The sequence below is a fragment of the Gopherus evgoodei genome, chromosome 7 (assembly GCF_007399415.2).
Source record: "Gopherus evgoodei ecotype Sinaloan lineage chromosome 7, rGopEvg1_v1.p, whole genome shotgun sequence".
Taxonomy (NCBI): Eukaryota; Metazoa; Chordata; order Testudines; family Testudinidae; genus Gopherus; species Gopherus evgoodei.
The window spans coordinates 114639145-114649328 of record NC_044328.1 but is presented as its reverse complement, the minus strand read 5'-3'; the positions used below and the strand labels follow the sequence as shown (position 1 = coordinate 114649328).

The window sequence follows — 10184 nt, the reverse complement described above, 5'->3', positions numbered from 1 at the left end:
TTCTTGTGACCTAGAAGTGGCTGGACTTGTTCTCTATTTTCATGTTACTATTTGGGGCCAAAAACTGAGGATCCAGCAGGGTAGAGCCAGCTGTATATTTTCTCTCTCTCTCACGCGCGCACACACACAGACCCTCCACGCTGAAGATCTCGAGAGGGCAGTGAGCTGGCGGCGCGGGGGAATTAAACCCAGAGCACAGGGGGAGAGGCTGCGGTAGGCGCGGAGCGAGAACTAGCCTAGCCTCGGGAGCCCCCCATCCCCATCCCCATCCCTCCTTCGCTGCCCGTCTGCCTCCAGTTACCTCAGCCCGCAGCTCTGCGTAATGACGCGCCGGGAGAGAACTGGAGAGCCAGGATGGGGAGGGTGAGAGCAGGAGGTGGGGAGAGTGGGAGGAGGAGAGCAGCCGAGCGACCATTTAAAGCGATAGCAAGCCCTTACCTTTCCCCAGTGCTGTGCCGCTGGAGATCGCAGCAGAGAAGCAGCAGCAGAGAGGGCGGAAGGCAGGAGCCAGACCTCCCTACCCTATCCCCTCCCCACCCCACACACCCGAAGGGAATCTCCCCTCCTCTTCCCATGAAGGCGCAGGGGTGCCCCGCTGGCCACGCCAGGACATCTGGCCATCGCCCGAGCAGCGGCAGCACCATGATCCGGCTGGGGAGACTCTTCCATCTCCTGACTTTGATCAAGTTGCCCTGCTGCCTGCTGGAGTTTCTCCTCTCTGCGGTGGCTCACGGGCAGGAGATGTACGCCCCCCACTCCATCCGGATAGAGGGGGACATCACCCTGGGGGGGCTCTTCCCCGTCCACGCCAAGGGGCCCACCGGAGTGCCTTGCGGGGACATCAAGAAAGAAAACGGCATCCACCGGCTCGAGGCGATGCTGTACGCGCTGGACCAGATCAACAGCGACCCGGATCTGCTGCCCAACGTGACGCTCGGGGCTCGGATCTTGGACACCTGTTCCAGGGACACCTATGCGTTGGAGCAGTCGCTCACTTTTGTCCAGGCGCTGATCCAGAAGGACACCTCCGACGTGAGGTGCACCAATGGGGAACCACCGGTCTTTGTCAAGCCAGAGAAAGTAGTTGGAGTGATTGGGGCATCTGGAAGTTCAGTGTCCATTATGGTAGCGAACATCTTAAGGCTTTTCCAGGTAGGGGCTCCAGAGTCATCAGGTTGTTTGGAAGGGGAGGGGGACTTATTTGGGGTTTGTCATTGAAACGGATGGATTTATTGCTGTCTTCGTCGTCTCTACTCTACTGAGGCTTCTCCACTTGCACAGGGATAGCTGGGGCAGTTGCGATGCAATTTTTACTCTCTCCATTTTCATTTAGGTGTTTTTCATTTAATCCCCCTAAGAATTGTTCCCCTCCTACCCCCTACCTCTCTCTTTTAACAACGCCACACCCCTCTCTATTCCACCGTGCATGACACTTTCTGGATTTATCGCCCCATTTACAAGAAGCAATCTGTGGAAAAAACAAGGCTGTGATTTAAATGGGTTTGCATTAGAGTGAAATATGGCTCGGCAAACATGCTTGAGAAAGGCAACGGGCGCGAGCACAAATGTTTTCAAACATGAAATATTAAAGGTTTTTGATGAGGACACATTTGTGTACCGCAGGTTCTGCCGAACAGCCCCCTCGATTAGTTTAGTATTCGTTTCACTGGGATTAGAGAGCACATCGCTGCAGCCGTGTGTGTGTGTGTGTGTGTGTGTGTGTGTGTGTGTGTGTGTGTGTGTGTGTGTGTGTGTGTGTGTGTGTGTGTGTGTGTGTGTGTGTGTTATGAGAGAGCGAGAGAATATGTACATTTTTCATTTGATTTTTTCATTATTTCACTTGCCTTTTAATTTCCACTTTACGGCTGAAGAAGTCGATCTGTGTTTAGACATCTTCATCCATCTAAATGATAAGCCACAGTTTGATCTACTTTAAATGACATTTTTCTCCTCCCAGCTGGCAGTAGATAAATCAGAACTCCAGCTCGGAAATCATCTCTTTCTAAGCGAGATTCAAATATGGGAGGAAATGCAGTAACCCCCCCGCCCCCGGGGGGGGGGGAATAAATTGCAGTAACCTACCCCTAAAAACCCAGCCCTAGCGCCTGTAACCCCTAGTCCATTTCAACCTCGGACTCTTTAAAACCCCGTCCAGACACGTAGGTGGGAGGCTGTAGGGACAGCGACTGCTGGATTGCTTCAGGCTTTAATTCCTCTCTCAAGTGCTAAAGGATGAGTTAAGAAGACGGATTAAAGGATTGGGGTGTGTGTATTGCTGCAGTGCTTTCTGTTTCTCTCCTCCCCGCTTCATTCATATATATGTCCCCATTATGTTAGTCCCTGTACTGAAACCCCCCTGCATGGGTCCATGCGCTGCTGTATTTAAAGATTCAAAGAGGCAAGTCTCTCCCCAAGTTTTTCCTTTTGGACTTGTATCCAGGCAGTTGCTTTTCTCCTGCCTCATTGAAATCACCCCATCTCTGCAGGGAAGTGTGTATGGGGCTGGCGGGGGGAAGACAGCAAGTGATTTTAATTAACCTAAAACACAGCCTCTGCCAAAGAGTTTGCGAAGGGATCTGGCCCATGGAGCATCTCCATCATTCGGAGCTGCTTTCGGACGGGAGGCTGGATGATCCCCTTCTCTCTGCATGTGAAAGGATTGGGGAGGCTAGCAGGAGCTGGGAGCGTTCATGGCAGTGTGAGCAGCAGGGAGAAAAGCGCAAACCAGAGCTAAGCAGGGAGGGTGGAGCCAAAATGCCAAGTGCAGCACACTATCATTTTTAGTCTAATTTGCAAATTGCCACTGTTCGCCCAGGGTGGAGGAGCCAAATCTCGGGGTGGGGGTTGGGAGGGGGAGGCTCTCGCCGCGCTGAAAGCGAGGGGCCAGGGCTACAGGTAGAATAGATGCATCAACTTGTAGCGTGCAAGTTGGCTCTCTGAGGCACCTCGCATTGTTTTTACGCTCTCGTATTTTCCACATCCTCCTTCGCCCCTGCGTTTTCCAGGTTCAGCCGGCCGAGAGATCGCATTGTAGGAGTATGGGTACCGGCCTAGAAAGAGGGTGGGGATGGCAGAGAGTGAGTGTGTGTTGGTGGAAGGGAGTGTAATGCAGACAGCCTGCAAGCGCCCGCCGCGCTCACAGGCTGTGCCCAGCCAGGCGGAGAGAAAGGGGGCGCCCAGGGCTGATGGAAAGTGGAGCTTGCCTCCAACCCGGTGCGGATCGCTCGGTGGTTCAGAATGGTTTCCATCCACCCCCCGGAAAAGGAATAAAAGCGAAGCGAGGAAGGCGCCTTCCTCTGCCTTCAACAAGTTCCAGCGGCTGGCTCGGGGGTCGCTCGCCGGCGCGTCCCGCAACGGGCCTTGTGTAGGGGAGGGTCGCAGCTCTTCGGTGACGGATGCCTCGGGATTCCAGCGGGGAAGCGAAGTGCTGCCAGCCCGTGAGCGCCCATGGAGTGACAGTGACCCCCCACCCCAGCCAGAGACATCATTACTGGTACCAGGGTTTGTCGCGCCCCAACCCGAACCCTCCTCACTTTGTTTTGCAACCGGCAATTTCCCCCTCTCCCCCGGGCTACAAACGGGGGAACTTCTAGGACTGTCATGGCAAATTCACTGTTCTGTTTCAGAAACTCATCGGGGCTCCTTTCTTACCATCTGCCTGCCAGTGTCAGGGGCAGTCCTCACCTACAAGACACAAACTGAGCACCTGATCATTGGTGTCCCTACCCCCTCCTCCCCCCCTCCATGGATTGAGAGTTGGATCGTCTTCTTTTTGCCACCCCTGGAAGAACATCAAGGACCAATGTTTAGCTGAGACTCTCCTCTCCAGCCACCCCCGCCCAGCTCAAATATAAAATCCAATTTTGTACCACTTCTTAAATACAGAGCAGCATTAAAGCTGTAGATGCAACAATAGACCTGGGTGAAACTGGACAGTCACACAACTGGCAGAAATACAAATAACTCTGTGTATGTGTGTGTGTGTGAGAGAGAGAGAGAAAGAGAGAGAGAGAATTAGATATAGTGGGGGTTAATGAATTCAAGGCGTCTTACTGAATTATAGCAGGGACACTGTGAAAAATAAATGATCATATGCTATATTCGAACTACAAGTGTGAAACATTTCATGTGGAGAATGCACATTAGAAAATGCTGAGGTCCTAGTTAAACAGTATTTGCTTTAGGCTCTCACAAGCAACTGTATCAAAATCAACCAGCCTACTTTATATATCATTCCAAAGCAAATCTTGGCACTGTGCTCCTTCTATGTAGGGAACCCATGTCTGTAAGATCTCCGGTACTGTTATGTAACTGAGTTTGAATGCATACAATAACATCTAACTTACTCATACATATTACAAATATTTAGACATGTCCAGAATAATATGATTAAAGCTGTCCTTGAATTACAGCATGCTGAAAACAGGAAATTCTAAATATTGCTATGTAATTGTACCAACTACATATTTTACAGCGTGGTTCTGCTTTCCTTATCCATTTTCTCTCTCTCAGTATTTGTTGCATTTCAGAACATGTCATGTAGAGAGGATAGAATGGAAGATATATCTCTAAAAAGGGAGTTGGAAGAAGAAAATAGCGTAAATATGCAAACTAGCATTGGATGGGGAGAAAGTTTATCTTGGGGGAAACTTGTATAAATTCCCCAAGCAGCTTTAGCATATGCAGTCAGCACATACTCCACAGGTCACCGTAGGTTTCTCCAACCTTGGCAACATTACAGGGGTTATATTTTTAACATGGATGAACAGTTATTGAACATTTATTTTATGCACTAGGCACAAACAGGCTTTTCCTCAACATCATGCAGATCACTCTTTCTTTCCATCTGTTGAGGCTATTGCAAAGAAAATCCCACTCATTGTTGTTTCCATTTCCCTCACAGTACCTAGAGGAGAGCAGAGGATCTTGTATTTCACCCTTTATATTAGAACCATATTAATGCAGCCTATGCACAATTTGGTGCATATCACTAATGACTCCAGTGAGCTATATTTTGTGTGTGCCTGTGGTCCCCACCACTCCTGGGAGAAGATTATACATGTAAATAGGTGAATAAAGGTTTAGGATGCAATTTTCTGTACTGTGCGTGGTATCTGCTCTAGAGGTTTGGGAACATCACAAATGATACCATCAGGTGCATCAGCAAGGGTAAACAGTGTTTGTATGCTTCTCACTTTTAATTCACCCTAGCAGTTACTGTGGTGGAGGATGCTATTTTGTGAAAAATAATGTGGGTACATACACTGGGCAATTAACTTGCTCCTTTCCCCCACTTGCATACCACTCTACAAGCTTGTTTACCTGATGAATTATTCTGGAATAGCTGTTCCTGATTTAATCCATGTTACCATCATGGAGTTAACTAACTTGAATAAGAGCATCCACACACAGAGTTAATGAATAGTTAGTCTACTTTAAAGTCACCATACCTTATCCTGCATTAACTTTCATGTGTAGACAACAGTTCATCTATCACTGATTTACACCATCATTAGAAACATAATATGAATAATCTGGATATTTTATGTTTAGAATACTATGAATTGTGTTCTTGTTCCAGATCCAAGCACAGATCCCTCAGAAGTCTAAAAGCAGCTCAAATCCAGAGTATGAACATATTGGGCTAATATGCTCATTCTGATGTAGGGAGGTTCTTTGCAGGGGAAGAGAGAGTGATGCACTAGTCAAAACTTGGTCATTACACTCCCTTTGAATCTTGCATTGAGATGGATCATAGTCAGGCACAGGGAATAAAGGCAGTATATGTTCCATAAGACCACACCATTCCATGATTTCTCATGCCAAATTCTGAGTGAAGTTTTGATAGATGCAATCAGTTGCTCTCACACAAGTGTAGCCATTAAAGGATTTGTTGTTAAGGTACTGGACTGGAATTTAGGAGATCTGGGTTCATATGCTGGCTTGCCACAGACTTCCTGGGTGACCTTGGGTTAGGGCAAAATGTTCAAAAGTGCTGAGGTCCCATTTTCAAAAGTGACTTAGAAGCAGAAGAGTTTGAGTCATTCAAAGTCAGTATGTCTTAAGAGCCTAACTGCCTAAATCACTTTTGGAAAATAGTATACTGGGTCCTAAATCATGTAGGCACTTTTGAAGAGGTTAGTCTCTGCACCTTGGATTTCCTCTGTCCAGTGAATACACAGAGAGAAAGGATGTATTTACTCATTGACTCATAGACTTATAGACTTTAAGGTCAGAAGGGACCAATATGATCATCTAGTCTGACCTCCTGCACAAAGCAGGCCACAGAACCCTACCCATCCACTTCTATAACAAACCCCTAACCTACGTCCAAGTTATTGAAGTCTTCAAATTGTGGTTTGAAGACCTCAAGCTGCAGAGAATCCACCAGCAAGTGACCCATGCCCCATGCTGCAGAGGAAGGCGAAAAACCTCCAGGGCATCTGCCAATCTGCCCCGGAGGAAAATTCCTTCCTGACCCCAAATATGGCGATCAGCTAAACCCTGAGCATGTGAGCAAGACTCACCAGCCAGCACTCAGGAAAGAATTCTCTGCAGTAACTCAGATCCCATCTCATCCAACATCCCATCACCGACCAATGGCTTTTTATATTGCAAGTTTTTTTGGGGGTAGGCACTGTCTCTTACAGTGTGACTGTCCCTGGCAGAATGGGTCCCTTATCTTTGATAGGGATAGTAAACATTAATATAGTATAAGCATTTAGTAAACTTTGGACAATAACTGAATGGGTATACCTGATGCAGGGAATGTAAATATAAGTGCATATGTTAAATATATCATTGATTTTGGACTAAAATTCTGTTAGGAAATGCCAATAAAGATTATGGCAATTGTAAACTAAACTTCCAGTTTAAAAATAAGAGGATCAGTTTGGAAAGCGGTTTTGAAATGCATCATGGATTTTAAAACAGTGTTTTTATTTACACTGCTAATGTTGCATTACAACACTACTATTAGCCCTAATTGTACAAGGTAATATAATTTATTTTATTATGAATGTAGTGTTCATGAAAGTCAGTAACTATGTTGAAAAAATTACCAAATATTTTATCCATTTTACATATTTAGTGAATGAAATTATGTAGCATAGGAAAATAAACACTTTTCTTTAAAGAACATTGTAAAAATAACTTCCCTTGGAATCCACAAACATACTTAAAATTTTGAACTAAATTATTGTGTTAGCTTCTGTCTTCAGCAAGTATAATTCCTGGTTAATAGACAGTTATTTTTATCTAAATATTGTCTTTCCTTACCAATGTTAATTCTTTTGGAAGTGTTCATTTAAAAGGGGGAGACTTTCAAAATCACTAAGGGATTTAGGAGCACAATCCTTTAGAAAATCAGTGAGACTTGTGCCCCTTAAGTCCCTTTGAATATGCTTTTGAATATATTCCATTTCTGTAAACACTTCAGTGCTCTGTAAGAGAGACCAATATGGTAATGCTTACCATTTGGATATAGACATGGACAAAAGAAAGCCTTAACAGGATTGTGGGAAAGGAAAACTATAACAGGATTAGGAATAATCTCAACTGGAACACTAAGGTGAGAGTGGGTATGGCAGGAAGGGTAGTTTAACTTATTATTTTCTCTTTTTCTTTTTGAAGTAAAAGTATTAAGCATCAGCATAACTTGTCACACAGTGCCTGAATCAAAGCCTCTTAAAGTCAGTAGAACTCTTTCCAATGGAGTTTGGATCAGGCCTTTGGCAACTTCCACAGTGTCTGTCCCCCTTCTGCTCTTTCTCCTTCGTCTAACTACTGCTTTGTGGTATTATCACTGGTTTAAGAGTTGTGGATGATAAGTTCAGAGAGATCCATCAAAAATGGAAGAAAGAAATCTAAAAGCAACTTACTCCTTGGAAAACTAGCAGTGGCTCTGCATGAACAAAGTATGGTTGGAGGCTTTTGGGTGGAAGAACCACTCTGTTCATTATGAGCTCTTGGCCTGTGCGACGTAACGGTGGCCCAGTCAGGGAGTTCCTGTTGTATATTTGCTGCCCCTCTCCTGAACATGTGGGAAAAGCATGGTATAATGGCTCCTTTAGGAGTTCTGGGGATTAAGTGGAAGGGACTAGCCCTTTGAAGAACATGCTAATCTTCCAAACAATTTCCCCTCAGATACTGGAGCATCTGTGTGGTTTGGAAAGATGATTCTAATGTTCGTTTTAAGTTAGATTGTATAGTGCCTGTTTAATGTGCTTTCACGAAGCCCCTTCCACCTATTGCTAAAGTATTTAGAACTTCAGAAATTGAAACTGAGTTTTCCTTCATATCTTTGCCTTTCGCATCATTTCCAGAGGGAAAACATGATAATGGTCCATACTCTTTGATCCTGAAATCAGATCTGCACACAGGGAGCCCTGCATGCATGCAGAGTCCCAGCTGATTGGATTGGAGTTAACAATACAAATAATATACCAAATTACTAATTTGAATGAATCTACTGGATTATGCATTCTGAAGGGCAGGGACTCAGTCATCCTCTGACTGGAAAGTACCTAGCCTATTTTTAATCAAGATTTGTTTGGAAGCAGATCAGAACTCTTTCCAGACATTTTTGTAAACGAGAAAATTCAATTTCAAAACTACTTCAATAAAGTTTGTTTTTTGACAAAACCATGAAAATATTTTAGTTTTAAGCTTGTGAAATGGAAACAAATTCAATGTTTTGCCATTTTTCGCCAAATGGTTTTCTCATTTTTCAACAAGCTATGTTTACCATCTTAAGTGCTTTTCCTTGTTTTTTTACTGTTCTACCTGAATAATTTTAACAAGGTGAGGTAATAATCATATTTTACTCTATTATTGTTTACTCCATTTTGCTAGGCGCTGCACAGACGTAGAGTACAAGACAATCCTTGCCCTCAAAGAGTTGGCAATTTTAGATTCCAAGTTACAGGTGGATGAAATTCACAGATGGGACAGAGTTTAGGGTCAGAGTAACATGAACATATTTTTTCATAGACTAGCTGTGTGCAGTATTTTGGAGCTAAAGCTTATTTTGTTTGTTAATGGAGTAAAAGAAGCACATCAGAAGCAGTAGTTTCAGCTAGCCACTAGCATAGTGGTTGTCAGCTGACAGCTGTCTGCAGACTCCATGGTACAAACAAGTCTTAAGACGGGATTTGGGGGAAGACAGAGTAGTGGCCTTAGAGGATTTTTTTCAGGGAGACCTTGCATGCATAAGGGCATAGAAGAAAGATGATGGTGCTTGCAGGAGACAAGGTCAAGCAGTTGATTAAGACTGACATCATTGGCAGACTCAGGGCATCCGTTGTTGATGGAGATGTGGGAATTAGAAGGCGGCAGTTCCTACAGTGAAAATATATATTCAGCAAACAAAAGTGTGCAATTTCTTCACTTCAAAGAATACATTAGTAAAGTGACCAATTTGAAATGACATGTAGCAGGAGTCATTTTAAAACATTAAATTTCATAAGGAATATTCACATTTTGAGCCCCACAATGCCAACAGTATAAAACTACATAACACATTTCATATTTTATCCTAGGATATCGGTTTTGCCTGAAGGCATTAAAACGTTCTAACAAAATACATTGAATCATATCAGATGCCACTATTTTTATTTATAGTATATGCAAATTAATCTCAACCAGTGACAATATAGAGTGTCCCAGGGATAGGAATATGATGAATTTTATCATAATATTGGAAGATCTGAAGCATGTAATTAGAGCAATTTGAATAGCAAGGTATCCAATAAATTCAGAGTAATAGGGCAGAGGATGGGCATTCTGAGGAAAAAAAGTGGAATTTTGTGAGGAAAATCATACCTGTTTCATAATGACAGATTCTGCTCTCAGTTACTTCAGTGTAAATCTGGGCTGATTCCACTGAAGACAACAATTACTCTGGATTTTCACCAGTGTAATGGGGGAGGGGGAAGGAGTAGCATCATGTAGGCCCTAATCCTGCGAAGACTTACTCACATGCTTGACTTTAAGCATGAGTTAGTCCCATTCAGTTCTGTGAGACTACTCATTTGCATAGCGCTAAGCAGGTGAGTAAGTCTTTTCAGGATCAGAGCCTTATGTGGAATTGTGAACACACTTCACTCAAAACTCTGGCCCCTCCATGCCAGGTAAAGGGGGTGGAGCAGCATAAAGGGGCTCTGAAAGTCCTGGTTCCAGCTGAG

The 10184-nt window shown here is 44.3% G+C and overlaps 1 protein-coding gene across 4 annotated transcripts in view; it reads left to right on the top strand.

Moving 5' to 3' along the window:
- The first annotated feature begins 433 nt into the window (after positions 1 to 433).
- GRM7 (glutamate metabotropic receptor 7) overlaps positions 434 to 10184 on the top strand; it is a 553085-nt gene continuing 543334 nt past the window's right edge. For 3 of the 4 annotated variants that reach the window (XM_030570395.1, XM_030570394.1, XM_030570396.1), the window contains exon 1: positions 507 to 1152. In XM_030570395.1, the coding sequence (XP_030426255.1) occupies positions 574 to 1152 (579 nt within the window). In that variant the 5' untranslated portion in view covers positions 507 to 573. Of the gene's footprint in view, positions 1153 to 10184 lie in introns of all 4 variants that reach the window. The other variant, XM_030570392.1, reaches the window with a different exon arrangement.